This window comes from Styela clava, chromosome 11 (genome assembly GCF_964204865.1).
Source record: "Styela clava chromosome 11, kaStyClav1.hap1.2, whole genome shotgun sequence".
Taxonomy (NCBI): Eukaryota; Metazoa; Chordata; class Ascidiacea; order Stolidobranchia; family Styelidae; genus Styela; species Styela clava.
The window spans coordinates 11,868,615-11,888,577 of record NC_135260.1 but is presented as its reverse complement, the minus strand read 5'-3'; the positions used below and the strand labels follow the sequence as shown (position 1 = coordinate 11,888,577).

At 34.4% G+C, this 19,963-nt stretch overlaps 2 protein-coding genes across 2 annotated transcripts; one reads left to right on the top strand and one right to left on the bottom strand.

Moving 5' to 3' along the window:
- Nucleotides 1-735: 735 nt before the first annotated feature.
- On the bottom strand, nt 736-9,866 carry LOC120347922 (cilia- and flagella-associated protein 100-like). Its single transcript, XM_039418034.2, has 13 exons — nt 9,741-9,866; nt 8,852-8,956; nt 8,443-8,583; nt 7,881-8,075; nt 7,336-7,464; nt 5,853-5,941; nt 5,487-5,678; nt 4,933-5,120; nt 4,593-4,726; nt 3,705-3,905; nt 3,070-3,219; nt 2,152-2,282; nt 736-943 (listed from the first exon to the last, which is right to left on the bottom strand). The coding sequence occupies exons 1-13, from the start codon at nt 9,819-9,821 to the stop codon at nt 850-852; spliced, it is 1,830 nt and encodes a 609-aa protein (XP_039273968.2). The 5' UTR covers nt 9,822-9,866; the 3' UTR covers nt 736-849.
- Nucleotides 9,867-9,991: 125 nt separating this feature from the next.
- LOC120348041 (uncharacterized) lies at nt 9,992-12,367 on the top strand. The gene is made up of 4 exons (XM_039418149.2): nt 9,992-10,379; nt 10,772-10,895; nt 11,385-11,527; nt 12,215-12,367. The coding sequence occupies exons 1-4, from the start codon at nt 10,008-10,010 to the stop codon at nt 12,329-12,331; spliced, it is 756 nt and encodes a 251-aa protein (XP_039274083.2). The 5' UTR covers nt 9,992-10,007; the 3' UTR covers nt 12,332-12,367.
- The last annotated feature ends 7,596 nt before the right edge of the window (nt 12,368-19,963 follow it).

The window sequence follows — 19,963 nt, the reverse complement described above, 5'->3', positions numbered from 1 at the left end:
ATTTGGAACACGTGGTACCTGAAGCGAAAATTTTTACATATTTGAGAGGTCACAAAAGCAAAATGAAATTCTAAAAGCTCACGTAACTTCCAATAGTGCAATCAAGTGCGAATAATATACATAGATTATGCTAAAAATTGAACATTTTTACCACAACGTCTCGACAAATCGTTCCGGTTATTACCAGGTTTGGTGTAAATAAACAACTTTCGTCGAGTGTGTTATATTGCACCATCTTGATAAATAACTGGTATTTAATTACTGAATATTATTCAATGATAAAAGAAATTCACTATTCAAAAGTTAGACAAGAATCGAAAGTTTTTTATTTCTCCTAACCTAAAGTATACATATATATTGTTACCATGTTCCTGTCAGTTAATAAAAACTAGTCCATTATCTTCTAGATATACCTCAACAGCATACATGTGCATACCAAAATTATTTTCTTTTTTAATCGTGCAGCAACTATTGAGGTTACCCCGTACGTGATAGGTTCCATATTAGATCGTTTGAACCGAGTATTGTTGCAAAATAAACTTTGTCAAATAGTGCTGGTAACATAAGGTATTATATTTCAGGGCGCTGTGCGAACGTGAATCTCTTCAAACGTGAAATGACAAGTAGGGTGGCTCGAAACACCGACATGATAGCATTCTTTGGGTAAAACAAAAATATTTTGCCTCGTGTATAAAAAACATAACGAATTAGAATCAAAAGACAAGATGATTCAGAGATTAAATTTCAATTTAACTCTTTGATTTTTCAAATAATTAATATGCTCATAAACGCAATTTTTCATTGCATCAAAAGTAAATAAAAAATCGAGAAAATTGCTGAAAAGAAAAATTATTCCCGAGAAAAAAAATCAAAACTCTCAACCGATTTAGTTCTTATGGACAGTTTTCTTTCTTCTTGTACTTTTATCCTCGGCGGGATGGATCTAGAAAAGACGATATATGACTCAATATTTTTAATAATGTATATGCTAAATCATTCTGTGATATATTCAATAATCTATAAATAAATCTGAATATATATATATATATAATTGATATAATATCATAACTTTGACTTTGACTTTCAAATCTTGCGTGCGGTCGCGGAAATTATTTCAATTTTTAGTTTTGTTGACATCAATTTTTAATTTCGATGATGCCACCACACAAAACGCCAAATAGAGAAACGAATTCCACACAGTTTACAGGAAGTTTTGAAATAAAAAAAGTAATAGCCTTCTATCGTCAACAACAATCGTTAATTACTGGGAATTTTAAAGCAATTGATCCAATGGTTAATAAGAAAAGCATTTTAAGGTAGAATTTATTAAAGTTTATAACGATAAATGGTGCAGAGGATGGTTGCGTCAATGAAGACAAGCGAAAAACTCATATCCACTCCACACAATTAGCGGTATAGTCTTTCACTGCTAATAATAATAAGCGAAAGTTTAGATTTATCTTCAAAACTGTCTTTGAATCAACGCAAATGGCTCTATCCATGAGTTACAAAATAGGTGACTCAGCATGATTGTTTCAAAGAAAATCAATCAATTTGGATGACAACATCATCATTTTCGAATATTGCATCAGGAAGATCGTTGGTGATGAGAAAATTTTCTCCCCTGCAAAACTAATTGGCTAATGGTTTTCAAATTTTCATTACTTGAAGTTGGTTGAAGCCGCTAATGGGCTATTACTTTTATTTTTTCGTATTTCTTATTTCTACGAATACTGCGCCAACATAACATGCCATTGCGGTAGAACAGTGCGGCAACTTGCGGTACTCACTGCTCAGCTGCGGTCTTACCGGTACCAATGCGAATCGATACGGCGGTGGAACTTTACTGTAGCTGTCGCCTGAAAGCTATTTTTTTTATTCATTTCAAAAAATTCGGTGGGCTCTTTGATGGTATTCATTTTCCACATTGAAGTTTGATGTTGTGACGTCATCAAAATTGAAAATTCCTCACCGCGTGGCGGTTCGACGATCGCGTCTCCGCGATTTAGATAATGAAGACTACCGTAGAAGTCTACTGCAGTCTACTGTAGAAGATTTAGTACTACTTTGTTTTGGCTTTCATGTTCACATATTTGAGTATTGGTTTCTTGTTATATCGTGATGAATTGAATAATGCGCCTTTCATGTTACCTGAACATAAGTCTTCTTCCGGTCCGTTTGAAACTGACTGCATTTGCCCTTTCAGTCGCCTTCTTTGCTCTTTCTTCTTGTTTTAATCGCTGGATTGCCATCTTTTCCTCGCGTAGTTGCATTCGTCTTTCCTGTAATGCATAATGCAGTAAGATGTTAATCAATTCAAGATAAAGTTTCCGAATACGCCAAAAGAATAAGCGATAGAAACCACATCTGAGAAAATTGCAGTCAAAACAGAAGATCTTCAAGCACTGATACGTTCAACCTATTTTGCTCTTTCTATCAAACGTCACCTCATAATGTGATATTACAACAAGATTAACAAGAGTTCTTACAATAATGTGACCTACTCCGACCAAATCATGAGTTAAAAGTGCAAGTTTGGTAAGGGGAAATAATGTCCATGCATCATTTAAATCCTTTGAATGTTTTCTCGTACTTGAACTTGTAACCCATAACGTAAGTCTAAATCAGATATATGACTGACCTAATAATTGGACTAATTATTTAAATTTGAATCCCGCGCAGCACAAAATGAAATATATACTGTATTTTTTACTTTAATTTAGGAGAATCCACTGCGATTCTTTGCACAAGACAGTATTTCAGTGTGATATAGTGATTTAGGTGCACGCAATAATTTCATGATATTGTCGGCCTGCATTGCACTTGATGAAGTGGTATGTTTGGGTTTACCACTAAACTGTGAAGGTCTCATACCCAATTGAAAGATATCCGTGTCATCATAGAATATCCAGTACCGCAAGTACGGAATCATCGAAAGTACTTGCCAATAAAACGAATGAATAACAACACACAATGTAAGTATGACAGATTTCAAACACTAGATCTCGCCCTTGTTAACAAATGGAATTCATCGTAACGTGCAAAGAAATATTTAAAGGCAATATTTACCTTGTCAATTGTTTTTTGTACTTCTTGTACTTTATCTGGATGGATAGAATCAACTTCTTCTAATAACTCGTCCATTTGATATTCAAGACAAGTTAACATCACCAGTGCATCAACGGTTACTATCGATTGACTAAATACTGACTTGTAGACCTTGAGGTGATATAATTAGGCTTATTGTAGAGGAGACACTTTTTGATATGTAGAAACGATTGAAAATTCAACCACAAAACGTAGTCAAAAAATATTTATTAGAAGACATGTATTGAACTCCAAAACTGTAAAAACATCAGTAAACGAAATAAAGTTAACATCGCAATCTGATTTTCCCTATACCACACACGGCATAAAATCACGTTTCGATCAACCAATGGGACCACAAAAGGGACCCATTCCACGACTATGTTACTTTGAAGTTTTGACATGAGCCTCTTCCCTCTTTTATGCCAAATAGTCTGCAAACTCGAATCGGTTTAACGACTTAGTAATTGTTCGATCATATTATCTGACTTTTTACTAGGAGGCATTGCATTCAATACATCACGATCTTGTGAATTTATGGCGAAGAAGAAAAAATCGTAAATGATTTCAATGTGAATTCAAATCTGTTGCTATTTTTGTGGTATTTCCAATTTTACCTTTGCAACGTTCACTGTCAATTCTGCCAAAGCCTGTTTTGAATCTCGCTCTCTGCTGCCCCCACTCAGAATAGTGCACATAACGCTTAATTCATTTGCTTTATTTTCACAATTTGATATATTGTCCCTTATATCACGAACATGTCCAGATAATACTTTTGTTTCGGCAATAAGACGCTTTTTAACTGATTGTGCGGAATTCTGAATAGAATAAAAAAAAATTATGAATTTAAAAAGAATTACAATTCTTTCATTTCAACCTGAAACATCTCTTCGATATAAAGGAACAAATAATTTTTCATTATATTCAAACTCAATGTGCAAAATATATCATGTTTGTACTTCAGGTTGGAAAAAACCTAAACATAAATTTTAGTGCCTACAATTCAAATCTTGAATAAGGAAGTAAGAAATTTTAACAGTAAATATTGGTGAAGGGGGTTACTGCTCATAGAGTTACTAATTGGAAACAATTTTGCCTAAAAACAAAGTATCAGAACAGCCAGCGCCATCCAATAGTAAAATCTGTTGAGCGGTTAAAGGTTATACGCAGTGACAAGATTCAAAATCTTGAGAACGGCTTCTCTTTTGTATTGAACTAACTAACAACGGGTTCCCTATTTAAAAAAAAATACATTTGCTGCTGCGGTCGTCTGAGGTTTAATACACAAAACAAGAACGGGTTCGCTGATATCACGACATTCCCGCAAACCCCTTGAATCTCACCACTGGTTATGAATATTTATGATGATATAGATTGCAAGGACTCCGGTGCACGACATTTATAAGTTTATATTTCATTATTAGTACCATCCGCCAAAACTAAGGGATATCTTTATTAAGTCTTGAATATACTACCTGTTTTTGTACCACTTAGTGACATCTTACCTTCATATCTTCCAACTCTTCCTCAGTTTGCTGATATTTGTAAATTAATTTCAAATTTTTTTCTTCCAAATCATGAATAATGTCAAGAAGTTGCTTGGGGTTTTCAAAGGGCAAAACAGCAGGAACATCATCAACTGTAGGAAATGACATCAGTAGTAAAGAATTACTGGTTAAGAAAGTGACGTATCGTGATACTGGAATTAATACGAAATATATCAAATAAAGACCAATTTGGATCAAATAAAATGTAAATAGATCATTCGGGTTAGTGAAATCAAACACAAAACAAAAACTAACTGATTGAAGCATCTGCCTTATGTTGTTTCGTGTTAAATAATACCAGAGGGGCGGGGAGCTGAATTTGGCTCTTCGGCATTTGCATTTGCTCGTCTATTTCCTTTTCCCTGTTGTCTTGCTGATGGAACATCATGATCCCATTCTTCTGGAAACATGATCTTTGAAAATGCTTGTTTGCTATCTACTCTAGAAATTGCACGTTCTTCTGTCGGAGCTTTTCTGGATGCTCGCCTACGGAAAACAAAAGAAGCATGGATGATATAAACGTTCTTGGGTATTTATTTGAATTTTCTTCGAGAAGTCATAATGTCATTTTACGCATTAACTTGTTGGTATCTAATCAATTCACGGTTTTTAGAACGGTGTTTAAAAAATGTTGTGTTCCCCCTTGCCACAATTGCTCCACTTGAAGTAACTGCGTGACACGTATGAGGCACTGATATTTTCGAGACACTCTTTTTGAGCAACTCGTGGATGAGGGGCCATAGCAGGATAATTGACCATCTCATCAGGCATGACTTTCTGATGAATTGTCATTGCTTGGAATAGTCTGAAGGAGATATAAAAAGAGTCAATAATCCAAATATACCAATTTACCTGAAAGTATTTCTCCTACTCAAAAATTTGTCTTTTTGTTTACTATCTGTCGTACTTTTCCGAGATGCAGCTCTACTTTGAAGCAACTTGATTCTTTCTGCTTCCCTTCTAGCTGACCATTCATCTGTGCCGATGGGCAATGAATCTTTTCTCAAAGCATTTTCATGGACTCGCGTCAGGAAAATTTTGCAGCTGTAAAATTCTTTTTTCGTTATTCCATTTTTTTTTCTAAACGTGGCAACGAGTTTTGATATATATATTGTTCAGATATATATACTGTACATAATATCAATAATTATTCTACATTCTACATATTTTTTCATTGTAAGAGAAATTAATATGGGAAAAGTAAAATATAAACAATACTTCAAGTATTCGGTTAGTATTTCATCCTTCTTCGATATTTCGCTTTTCAGTGCTGTCATGCGACTCGAACACTTCTTGAATTCAGCTACCTGCAATTCGTTTATTTATTTTTACATGAAAAAATAATCCTCAGGCAGTATGAGAAATATTGCAAGACTTTTAAAAGTAATAGTATCCTTCCAGCTAGAGCAGAGGTGACCAACCTATGGCGCATGCGCCAAACGTGGCGCATTGTATGATTAGAGGTGGCGCATTGCATCTTTAACCCTTTTCATGCCAAAATTGTTAATTGCACTTGGCTTCTCCACGCCAAGCCGTTTTTTTGCGATTTACATGGTGACTTTTGATTGTACCTAAAATCTATTCTCCTTACTCCACGTCGCTCACTTACGGCTGGTTGGAATTAGAAACAACAGGCGATTATCGACGTTAGCTTTTGGACGGACTTTATGACATTCATTCTAGACTTTTAGCAAAAATTAGTAAAATTTACTATTTTTTCCCTACTGAAGTAAAAAGTTCAGAACTTTTGGAAAGATAGAAAATCGTCATTTATCAGCTTGAAACATGGATTTTCCATTGCCCAGACTTCCCAAATATCTCCCAATAACCATTGAACAACCAGTTGAATTGCCCAAGCCTAAAAAAATTATTATAAATCAACCCACAACATGCTGAAAATGATCCCCAAAAAAACCACCTTTTCATCCAAACTTCAAATGACCGTTGTCAACAAAAGCGAAGCGTAAAATCGCTTGCTGTGACGCAAGTTCTAATCTCGAAGAAGCCTGGAGTAAAATCACGCGACGCTAGGCCAAACACCTGATTAGCAAAGGCCAATTAGAATCGAGGGTAGAGTAGAGTAGATATTGATACTAAAGGCCTGTTTCGCAACGACATATAGATGTGAACAAACATTTTCTGCCGTGAAACTAATTAAAAGCAAAACGAGGTCAAGACTTACAGATTTAAATTTGAAGAATGCACTGCTCCTCTCAGTAACAAACTTAACTCCAAGAAAAAAAAAACTGGCGAAAGTAAAACAGCAGCAAAAGTCTCATAAAGGCGGTACTTAAATAAAATTTTCAGTTTTATTTATTATTTTCCTTGCTTAATTTCTATTCATGTGAAGTTGTAAATTGTAAAAACTACATATACGTGTGTATATATGTGTGTGTATTATAAATTTATATAATTTCAACAAGAAGCGGACATTAGGCGTGGGAATACAAGAGATTTACGGCGCATCTGAAACATTATGTTTAAAACGTGGCGCATGGTATATGAAAGGTTGGCCACCCCTGAGCTAGAGCATAATTCCATTTCTAACTGTTGAGGGAATGATCTAGTCTAGTAGTTTTGGTGATTTTGTGTCCAGCAATAATATGACAGGCATGTAGAATAAAAAAAGCCGTTTTCAAGTTTTCAAATGTAGCAGTAGAAATAGATGGATGAAGGCGGACGAGAGTAACCATAAACTCACTCGTTCTAATTTTAATCTTGTTTCTCTTTCTGCTATTTTCATTGCTTCAACTGCAGCATCATCAGTAGCTTTTAGAAAGTCATCAAATAATACTGCATCTTCGTGTAATCTATTCATCTGTCGAATAACCTTCGCAAAACATTTTTTGGATTCAATTCAATGGTTTGTCAATTTGTGAGTTCTTTGAGATCGAAATTCATTATCGTTTTAAGTATAAAACACTGGTAGTTGACTATTCACATATGCAACTTAATATATTATTCAATATTTTGACAATCGCATACGGAAATGATTTAATTTTTTTTAATTTTATGGTATTATATTTTATTTATAAACCTTGTTTCATTTATGAATTAGATTGCGATATGGTAAAACCAAAAGAGATGTTTTTGAAGCCGCTCATTTCTTACTAAAGTTCATACTAAAATGCCCTCTTAGTTCAGATCTTCCGACCAAATCAGTCATACGAAGAAATACGATTGGTTCACGAAAAAATGGGTTCAATAAAATGATCCATTTTTAAGAGCACCACAAATGTAATCAACCTCTTTCTCGCCAGCTAGAGCAAGAGCTTTGAATTTTTCGACTTCATGTCGTTTGGTTTGCAACGCAAACTCCATCAGAAAAATATTTCTCTTTTTTTGAATGAAATCGTGTGTGAATTCTCTTTCAACGGGCCGAACTTGTAGCTTTCTTGTCGTTTTCAAGACACTTTCTGAATCTTTTTTCATTCTGGCAGCCTGGAGAGAGAATGACAAAGTTTGAGATGTAAAAGTCCTTCATAATTATACATGTGAAATTTCCCTGCAAAATTAAAAACTAATAACAATGCAAGCAAATTTTGGTTTTGGTGAAAACTTGATAGAAGATATCATGATATTAGCATTTTTATTTTAAATTTAGGTAATACAGCTTGATGTTTTGGACAGATAATGCTTTAATTGTAACTCTTTCATCAAGAATCAATTCTTATATAGTCTTTTAATGCTTGTTAGACAACAGAATCCTTGTCGAAGGTTGGATCATATAGGCTACTCCTTTCCCTTTTTTGCTATGATGAAAGCTAGGAAGGACGATATTTCGGAATGTATAAAATATTTCAAATACCTCTTCCATATCTATATTCTTGCACATTTGTCGTATTGCTGGCAGTGTTGAATATGCACTTCTCGTTGAAAATGTGTGTTTGAGGTGGACCTTACATTTTCTTTCTGTTTTTCTGATTTCATTTTGCGTTTCTTTTTCAGCCTGAAAGTAATTTAGAGAGCTTCACTTTGTTTTGCAATTAGTCAGATGAAAATTTATTGCTATTGGTATGGACCTAGGTACACAAAAAACGAGGGGGGGAGTCATCACAAAACTCTCGTTAATCTTGTCCTGCCGAACGAGTCATTGTAGACTGTAGAGTAGCAGAAATCCGTCATTTCATTGCTACTAAAACTTATCCAATTATCCAAATTAATCCAATACTACGAATGGCATAATATCGATCTTCAAACAAAATCATAATACTTACTTTCCATGCATTAATCCAAGAATTTGCAGAAGGAAGAACAAAAGGGTTTCTTTGCTTCTTATCTGATAATAACGTATGTGACGCATCTATTGGTGGAAGTTTTACCTGAATAAAAATATCATTGCGGATTCCAAACAAAGTTCTACTATAGTTACATTTGAGTCATGGCTATAAAATACTTGACTTGACTACCGAATCATTTTAAATTCCGTTATTCGACAGTTTGTTTAAGAAAGACCCGAGGATACTTAAATTATGAACCCTCCCCACCACTGCATTGAAACCCTGTCGCGATCGTAAATTTCAGTTCAATGAGGACGTGCATTCCAGCATTATAACATCATATTTATCGGAAAAATCGGTTTCGAACTCCAAGAAATAAGTAATTTAGTAAATTAGGTACAGTTGGTGTCGAAACTTAACACTTTTGTGTTCAAATTACTATCCCACCGTTTTCAATTGCAAATCCAGCTACCGGTACTCAATAACTTTATAATTGGATGACAAATGGCCTAAAATATTTATTTCCTAAGCTAGCTGATACTTTCCGAACGAATATTTAACGGGGACGTCGGGGAGCATTAGCATTACTGCTTTGTATTATTTTATCCATTCCGGAACTTTTTTTCAATACTTCATTCATTATCTACTTAATAGCATGAATAGTAATACTACCGCACAATACTGTCAATGAAAGATTTGATTCGACCCCAAAACACAAATAAATTTACAGGTTTTAAAATATAGATAGATACGTGCTTTAATATACTTCTGGAGAAAATAATATGGCGACGTATGATATGAAAATAGTCGCGAAATAGCTATAAATATCTCACTAATTGGAATAAATAACGTCTTATGAATGTTATGTTCAATTCTTAAAACTCACGTCACTTTTCTCATCTTTCTTTTTCTCAGTTTTTAAGAATTCGCGAAGTCCATTACGATAAGGTAGAGTGCTAGACAACATTGCCAGTGCTCAGGTTTCCTAAATTCCACAAAAATGACCTTTTACTAGCATGCAGATTTAATTTTGCCAGGAAAACCCAAATGATTCGTCAATAGTGACGTCACAATGTATCCCGAAATTATGTATTGAAATCCAGTTTTTCATTTTGTGTAACGTCTTTATTTGTCGTGCCCAAAAAGAAAAAGAATGATGAAGGAAGAAGGCCCTAAAGTTTATGAAGGTACAAGGGGTGTTCCAGCAGTGACTACGCCAAACAAAAATAAACCGAGAACATCGGCTTCCAGTGGTGTTGTGGAGACTGTGAAATTACGCCCCTCTCATGTATCCTTAACAAAATTTGACGAATGCATGCCACAAACTACGGGAAATGTGAACGCAAGACTTAGTAGAACTTCTTCGCATTCTATTAGAAGATCAATTTCATCAGGCAGTCATCGAACAACCAGATCTCAGTCTCTAGTTCACGGATCCAAAGTTGCGCTTGGTGGAAGACATAAGATGTCTAGTAGTGATCTTACAAACGCGAGTGATAAAGTTTCAGCTATACATCCTATGACGGTCAGATTTTCTTTAAAACCACTTACAGTAGGAACTTTTTTTCAGTATTACGATGTAAAATGTGTCATTTGAAATGCAGGTAGCTCCTAAAACTGGGGTATGTAACTGAATCTTTCCATATAATACAACTATAGCCTACCTTCGATTACTTACACCTTGAGAGAGCAAGTGGACTTGAGTTAAACAGATATCGATTGAACACAGTACACACTTGGAGTCGAAGTCAATACGCCCTGGGAAAATGACTTGGTTCTGCAAAAACAAACTATTGGCATTTAATTGAATCATTTTTAGTTTCGACAAATTAAGCATATTACTCTGCTTTAATGAGATGACCCAATTGATATTTTATCAGATCATGTTAGTAATCTTATATATATATATTATAACAGACTATTATTGACGAAGAGGATAGGCTTTCAGAACGTCGACGAAGTATTCTTGAAAACGAAATATCAAATACAAGTTATGTAAAAATACAGGAATTAGCGTTACTCGCCGTTTGCTTGATTACAGGTAACTAATTTGCAGCGATATAATGTTACTCTACTGGTGTAGCAAGTGAGACTTATCATGTACCGAAGAACACATTAAATATAAGAGATACCTAAATCGACTATAAATATTAGAAGTTCAACGTGAGATTCTGGTTAAATCCATATTTTTCCAGGGCCAGTTAGTAAAGGAATTGCAAATATTAAAATAGCTTTATGCATTGAAGTGTCAGTATATTCACATGTTTTGACCAGCCAAATGTGATTGTATCCTGTGAATGGAACCTATACTGCCCAATGGTTCCATTACATTTGAACCCACGACGATTGCACCTGCATACTATTGCACCTATGAATTTCTTTTGTGTTTCATGGATAATTGAACCCATACTTACCCTAACCCATAGGTTTCAGCACCCGCATATAGATTGAACCCGCGGATGTACACATGGGTTCAAATGTACGGTAACCTCCCTGAGATATGAATACAGATTTAACTTCTTAATTTCAGGAACGGCTCTCATCGTTGTGGGATTTGTTATCGGAACGACCAATGTACTTGTAGGAATAATCGGAATTGTGGTTTTTATCATAGGATTGATAGGAACCGGAAGAACAATTTTCAAATATCATGTTGTCAGATCGTCGAATGAGGTACGGTCGAAAGTGAATCTATCATGACCCCCCCCCCCCCCCAAATACGATTTTGCTGCTTATCCTTGGTATTTAATATCTCGATGTACGAATCACGATAATGGGTGCGATTGTCTAGCCTAGCGGTTACCGCGTAGAGCCTAACTTTGTTAACGTGCCGGCCAGCAGGCGACAAATATTGTGTGTTTAACCGCATGATTAGTCGACCCCAGAATGCAACAAAAGGCGGAAGCTGTGCTTTGATGGAATACAGCCTTTCTGAATGCACTTCTTGAGTTTTTTAGAAAAAAGTTCTTCTAGGAAATGTAATTTCGATATTTAATTTTTTTTCTGTTGACATCTTGGACGTAATAGTGCGTTTGTATAACACTCTCGTACTCACTCCCAGTACACAGTGTTGACACTGTTGGCCGAGGTTTCGTCTGTACAAACTTTCACTTTATCCTAAGTTTTAAACATTGTGGCTAAATTTAGTAAACACAAACTCTCATTTAGTCTTGGTGAATTTTCCCTCGCTAGCTTATTGTGAAACTTCTTCCTCTGCTGACACCGTCTTAAAACGCCACTGCGCAAATATCATAAACGTAATGCCAATGATCACGTATGGATAATTTTAATGGTCGCTAACAAATTATAGTAAATATTTGAAAAACTACCATTTATTACTAATTTATTTTTTATATCTAGGCGGGTATGCGTTCAACCAGAGAAAAGAAGGGAAGCTATACAACAATTCCGCACTCATCAAGCATAGATGCAGATCAAATGACAGTAACTTTGTTATCATCATTTATGAAAAAATAAAATATATATATATATACGATTTCATTGTTAATAAATGTTTGAAAGGTTTGATTTCTGGAGTGTTTTTCTGGCATACAAAAAATATTTTTGGTCGAATCGTTTTAGGTATATATTTTTATTCTCACCATGTGCAATAGATAGTGCTACACAGAGGGCTCCCAATCCATTTTTTTTTTCTAATTTAGGGCGTGTTAGATATTTTGCTATTATCGAAACATATATTTATGTACTTAGTTATTTGACCGGCCATCTGTACGGAACCACTTTCTGAATATTCGAAGGCAAATTATATTTAAGCAAAGCTACATTTTCCCATTCAGTATCATCCGGGTAAACGGTTATCCAATTGTTATTACTATTATGTGTGATACGGGGATGTGTTCGATGACAAAGGGACGAAATTACCTAAAAATTCATCAAAAGTTTCAAACATGCGCGCGTGCTTCACCTGCATAAATTATCGTTGGGATTTTGGAAATGGGTCGATGTCATCTACAGGAAAGCCACTTCCCCTTGTTATATCTATCTATCTTGCCACTTCTTATATCAGGGATGGCGGACCTTTTTCAATGAATGGGTCAAAAATTATATTTTTATCGCGGAACAGAAGTGGGTGGGTCACAGATATTTATTCAAGGCTTTTATCATTAAGAAACTTCTGAAACAAATCTTATAAGCTTCTGTTGGCGTTTTGGGCTTTACTTATGCGGCATTTCTATCAGGGACTCATTATGGCACTCGAATATATTAAATTAGTGTAAGAAAACACACATATGAATTACCAAAAACGTTTAGGATGATGCGGCAAATTATTTTACGGTTCCAAAGAGTTCGGGAGGGAATTCCACAACCCCTAAGACAGTCTGCAGAAGCATTTCCAAAAGAGACAAGACGTTGCGAGAAATGAACATATCAGTTGCATTGTTATGTCATAAACGATGTCAGAGTCAATAGCTGATTAACGCGTACGAGATTAGGGGTTTTGATAATTACCTTACCTGTCCAGAAATTAATTTGAATATTTTTAGCGATCGCAGCCCTGACGGTACATTATAATATTTTAGCTATTGTTAGATTCATATAGGGCCGGTTTCATCAATGTTTATAGGTTAGCATTTTTTTTAAACTTATTCGTGTCTTGGCGGGTCACGAATAAAACGCAGTGGTTCGCCATCCCTGTCTTATATCTATGACGCTTCATTCATTCCAAATGTTATCGTCGAATAATTGAGTCTCAATCCAACCGCCGCCCAGTAGTTTTAGCAGCTAAAATACTAATGTTTAGGTTCAACTTTGTCAACCAGATTCATCAAATAAAAACAGCTACGCAACACACCGAAAATTAAAAAGAACGTGATATATTGTTGCTATATATTTATATATATATGTATGTATTGTGTACATTGTGCTATATTATTAAGTAAAATTTAGGTTTTCAATGAATAACAGACATATTGAATCAAGAATCGCAGACATAAGTGAGAAGACATTCTCAGGTGTGTCCTTGTTGTTAATTAACCAGAAATTGCGTCACTATGTAGACAACAATACAAATGAGCACGGGAATTGTTGCTAAGTATTTTTTGTCTAGGCCGCCGAGTAGAAAGTAAACATCAGCAATGCACTGTTTAAATAAACTTTATACTTCGTGCAATAGATCGCGTATCTTTTATTTGCCATTTTAGTAGAGATATAATAAAAGAATGAAATTTGATCCTATCGAAATAAAGAATTCGTTTTATTTTTAGTTTGAATTTTTCAAATCGTCGTCCGAAAAAGTTCGAAACAAACCCGTTTACCTGCAACGTTATGCCCAAACTAATTTTTATCAAGTAAGAGTCATAAATATAGCGCACCTGGGTTACAGACTCAGTATATATGGATCATACTCGAGCTTGTATAATTTGCAATTATTTTTTTATGGCGGTGCTATCGTGACAAAAGTTTTTATTTGTCTATTTTCAAAATGTATGACGAATTGCGTCACTCAGTCAAGTATCAGTATCAAATTAGACAATGATTAACCAATTTATGTGTAATGGATTCACATGCTCTTTTGAAAGCATGATTTTTCCAAGGACCTTACATGAAAACTTGTGATGTGTTATTTTAGTGCTTAAAATTTGATAACTTGCGTTATCAATGTTTACTCACCTAATACAGTATCATAAAATGTATTTACACACAGGGGAGCAATGTTTGACTTCTATAATTCTTCCTCCTTTGTGCAGCACGCGGGTAGGGCTTACCAGTGCTTTATAATTACATCGTTCTGCCATTGTGAAAGATAGGTGGAATTTTACCATGGAGTTATTGAATAGGTGAAAGAATAAAATTAGCACGAAACTTGTATAGAATTGGGAAATAGCTATATTGTATATATTGATAAAAATCAGCACGACATTGGATAACGAAAATGTTCGTTGGAAAATGAAATTGTATGTGTGTTCAGATACGAAGATTGTAGAAAAGCAACGTTTTCTTGGTGTACCATTTGTCGCCTGCTAAAAGAGTGTGTTGGCGCTACAAGTGCAGTTTGTTTGAGGTATAATTTGAAAATCTAAGTGCGATATTGCGGATAGAGCTCTCGTCCCGCGCTCTGAATAGCATAGTACAATACTAACGCATGGGCAGTACGAAAAATTCCTTCAGAAGGTATAGTATGTTATTAAGATTTCGTTGAAACTTACGTTCAATAAGTGAGTAGAATGAACATCACGCATATAATTTATAATTAGAACATTTCTATTCATTTTTTTGCGATTTTCTAGTCTCAATCATAACCCAAAAATTTACTTCATCGTTTTACGTTTTTGAAAAAGTACTTGCTTAGAGCGAATGAATGTTTATACAGAATTAGAGTTATTCCTACAGTTGTTAATAATTCATTTGAAGAGGTAATGGTTAGGATGTTGCCTAATCATATTGTCCTTCGCCAATTGTGCTGAGACAAGTGTTGTCTCGTGTTCATACTATATCCTGACTGTACTAAATTTAGGTACTCCCGTAGTATGTGTACCAGGTTAGGGTTGGGCCATAATTTTATTCCGATTTTCCTTATTTTAGTTCTATTACGAGTTCGGGGACTTTTTGTGTTAGCGAAGGTTTCTAGTGCTGAGTGCCCACTGGCTTCCCTCCATTTACACAAGCGAACAAAATTAGTTACCTCCATAATGGTATATACTTCTGGATCGCCTAAATTTATGTGTTGAATGTGTTGTTAAAGTTATACCGAACAGCCAGGAGTAATTCCAGATGCGGTACAGTAACTATCTTGGAGCTACTGGTGATCGAATAATTACACCTATTTATTTGAACATGTTTTGACTGTTCTATAGATATACATATATAAGGTTTGAGTTTAATTAATTTTCGTAAACCTCAATCTGGTCATGAACATAATCCTATATTATGTGGACAAAAACGCTTCGAGTCAAAATAACACCTTTGAGGATTAGTACTGATTTTCTACCTAATTTTAGAGTATTTGTACTTTGATTAGACGAAGATTAAATATGGAATTTGTGAAGCTATACTAATACAATCTAAATGACTTTCTGCTAGCAAAAGTCAGTAAATTTAATAACTGCTTTGTGTAATTGCAGTTGTGTTTGTAATTCTGCGAAATAGCGTGTACGAAAGTCACGTAAATCCACGTTTTGTTTTATTTTCAATACTACTTAACATATTACCGTAAAACCGGCTAACTTCGGATGCCTTGTAACTTCGGATGAAATTTTCAATCATTCATATCTCAACTAAATTTCGTCGCATTGCGCTTCTGTCGGTTTCTATAGTAAGGCCTTACATATTTGAATCTGCTGTAGCCTCAAATCGCTCGATTTGATTTTTTATCATTCAAAAAATCATATTTTACCAAAAAAATGACACCGTTTTTTCGAGCGGCTCAAATCGTGACTTCTACAGACGCTACCTTCGTCAAATCACCGCCAAGCGCTAGAGAGCGTACACAATGTATACAAAAAAATACAGTGATCACAAGGTGTCGTACGAGATTCGGGTGAAATCGATTATTTTGATTTAAAAATTACATCAAAATATCGACGTTTTGATGATTACGTACAGCGTGACGTCAACGACGCAAATCCCTTTCTCTCTCTTCGTAGCCGACGTCACTTTGCGTAGCTCGTGCGTTACTCGCTGCGACATTTGAACGCCAGACATCGCGGCGCCCAGTTTTGTAAAATTTGAAAATTATGCTTATCCATGATCCTAGTCACTAAATCCTACAAATCACTATCGTCTCAGTCATATGTTGTTTATTTAAAAATATGGGTATGCATACGCTTAATGCATATGAAATTTGTCGATTTTTGTTTTTGCATACTTCCTCCGACACCGATAGATACCGTAGCAATTGGTAATACGTTAGGCCTGAAACATGTATCTATACGATCATAATGATTAGATATGTCTGTTTACGATCGGTGTTAGGTACTTTCAATTCTTCCGTTTTGTTTTTTTGTTTTGTTAATCCTTTTCTTGCATTGAAAATAAACGATCATAAAAGAACGAACTAGCATTTTGCAATAAATTAAGAGTAGTTAGTGAAATATATACGAGTTATAATAAAGGACACAAGAATAAATAGTTAAGCTTCGCGAAGCGGCAAGAGTAACGTCACGTAGTAACGTCACGTACAAACGTCAGTATGCAACACGCAAGACAGGTCGTGGCGGCGTAAGGTCTATTCGGCGACGTTGTCACGCGTCATTGCTTACGCAGACATTTCTCTCTCACGACGAGTTGACGCAAAGAGAAAAGTGGCCATCCGAAGTTAGATAATTTTAGAATAGACGAATAAAGACAATAATTTCAATGAAAAAAGGCTTTGATGGATATGGAACCGACTTTATCAAGACGAGAATAGCCACAATGTATTATATTCCAAATTTGGCTTCAGTTGAACAACATGCGGCGGAGATATTGTTCAAAATATAGTGAAATCATCCGAAGTTAGCCGGTTTTACGGTACCGGTATACCGCCATACGGTACCGGTACGGTACGCATAATATTATAATTTTTGTATTAAAAATGCTGTCATCATCACTGACCATCGAAGCACTCGAAGTCTGGTTTCCATAGTAACAAGTGCTTAACTTGGTTCTTAACAACACTTGTAACATCTAATGATGTTTGTCGCATTCCAAATGTGAGGCAAAACGTGTATTTGGTGGTTAGAAAGCTTGTACGATACCCAACTTTTGCAGTTTAAGCTGTGCTATAAATTTAGTAGTAGGTCAGAAGAAGAAAGACATCAAGATCTACACATAGAATTTAGGATCATATAATCAATACATTTCGAACAGTACTGACATGCTATTTGCCTCCAGAGAGGATTATGAAGTTTCCACAGCAGTATGGTTTGTTATTCGGGATACCATATAAACCATGCTTTTTGTAAATTGTAGGTATTGTACCATCAAATGTTCGTTCGCTTGCGGATATTTTGTCTACACAAGGTGGCTGAACGCAGAATTGTTGAGTATTCCAATTTATTTATGCACGATCGTGTTTTCTTTCAAAGCAAAAGATGAACTCAACATATTCATATTAAATAATTAATTAGCTTCTAAGTGATGGTACAATATACCAGTATAATCGCTATTCTTGCTTGACTATATAAGACATAAGTGTTGTGAATAAATTCGGTTACTTATACATTTCCATCTTATGAAAAGTTGGAATTATTGTTAACTGATTCACTCAAATATGGTACACAAGGTCTTTTTAGTTTTTGAATGATGAATAATAAAAATATTAAGCATATTTTATCATATACATTATGACTATTCAATTGATTTAACAAAACAATTCCCATATTAAGTTTAACTTTTTGTTCTGTATTTGGAATGTTCTGTTCTGTAAATTATATAGAGTATTTTTATTCAAAGTGTTTTATTAGTACAATGTATTGAAAAGTATAGGATTTTCATATTTATCTTAGGAATAGCTAGAACAAAGCTAATGATAATAAAACACATTGAAAGATTATTAAATACAAGCTAATGACATAGCAAAATTATATTGATTTTTTGTAGGTTTCACTATCATTTATGTCTTATATTTCATGATGATATGTCAATGTCTTGTGACCAATTAGTTGACAGAGTTCTGCTTCTAATGATTCTGTTTTAACTTCTGATTTTGTCATCAGTCATCCCTTATTTACCCTTCCTCCCCATTGTGTGCATTAACACACACATTGAATATTAATGGTTTATTTATTTTAACAACCCAGCGTGAGTTGTTTTCTTTCGTATATAGAGCTTGATAAGTGTTGAAGTAGTAGCCTATCAGGATAGCTCAGTCTTTTCTGGATATTAAAAACTACTTTTGTACTCATTATTTAGTTTATAGTGCTCTTGACTTTTTAGAGTACCGTATATATTGTATGTATATTCCATATATAGATATCTGTCTCTAGCTGTGGTTTTAATCATTTTAACACAGTCAGAAAATATTGAATAGTTAAATTCATAATTTTATTCTCTACATCTCATTATTAAAGGAGAATTTACCAATTGATTTCAAAAATGAAACGCATCATACTGATGTATTTTATTTATTTCTTATTGCATATTGGTTTTGCACAATGAAAACAAATATCTCAATCTGGTATTTTGTTAGCTCAATGAATGATTCAATGAATGGTCCTAGATTCTAGAATATAAACAAGAATTTAAATTTGTATTTGTTTTGACTATGCCATATGGCATATTTACAGTTCTTAAATGTGAAATATATTAGAAGCAGTTTTCTTAATTGATTGTTTGATTAAATTGAAAAAGACCTAAAATATGCATTCAGCTAAAAACAATATGTAATTATGGATTTCTGTAATTATTCAAATATGTAACATAATAGCCAGAAACCAATCAGAGAACTGAAGCTATCCTAAGTATTTGATATTTTGAGAAATTGTAGCTTCATTGGCTGAAGGATTAGATCTCAACTCACTAAAACATAAAAACATAGTTGTCATTACTACTGAAACATAGTTGTCATCACTACTGATTTACTTGTATGAGTCTGAATTTTTGGATTCGGTAGAGAATAAAAATGTGTTTGAGTATTACTGGATTCCCTGCCATTGAAAGATGATTGGCATTACTGCTGGTTATTATTCCAAATGCTTAAAATTTTTAATGGCTTACTGGGAGAAATAACTAAGAATAGAACTTTCAAGACACCAGGAAAATATTCAATTTCAATGTGGTAATTGATATAATTATGTAAATTGATCCATAAGGTGGGGCTGAAATTAAATTTTAATCCAAGTTACATTTATTTTATTACTGATGGAATCTCTTGAAAGGCCACGTATGAAAACTTAAATTGATATATATTCAATAATCCATGTGACGTTAACTTCATTTCAGTTTAGAAATCATATCTTATGTTTGAATGTATTTTATAATCAAATTCGCTTTTCTATATAATTAATTATCAGACCCATATTTAACAATTACATTTGTTGCAATGGTGGACATAACCTCATATTATCTTAGTCCAACTGTTTTTCATACAACATTTCCATGAGATTAGCAGATTAGAAAATGGAAGGTGATTCAGGAAGTGTTGTTTGTTTCTAATTTTTTATTGCTTAG

Coding starts and splice junctions, on each gene's coding strand:
- LOC120347922 (XM_039418034.2), bottom strand. CDS start 9,821: ATGTTGTCTAGCACTCTACCTTATCGTAATGGACTTCGCGAATTCTTA. Junction 5,942..7,335: donor CAAGATTAAAATTAGAACGA/GTGAGTTTATGG, acceptor AACGAATTGCAG/GTAGCTGAATTCAAGAAGTG. Junction 4,727..4,932: donor TTCAGCTCCCCGCCCCTCTG/GTATTATTTAAC, acceptor CATTTCCTACAG/TTGATGATGTTCCTGCTGTT.
- LOC120348041 (XM_039418149.2), top strand. CDS start 10,008: ATGATGAAGGAAGAAGGCCCTAAAGTTTATGAAGGTACAAGGGGTGTT. Junction 10,380..10,771: donor CAGCTATACATCCTATGACG/GTCAGATTTTCT, acceptor ATATTATAACAG/ACTATTATTGACGAAGAGGA. Junction 10,896..11,384: donor CGCCGTTTGCTTGATTACAG/GTAACTAATTTG, acceptor TCTTAATTTCAG/GAACGGCTCTCATCGTTGTG.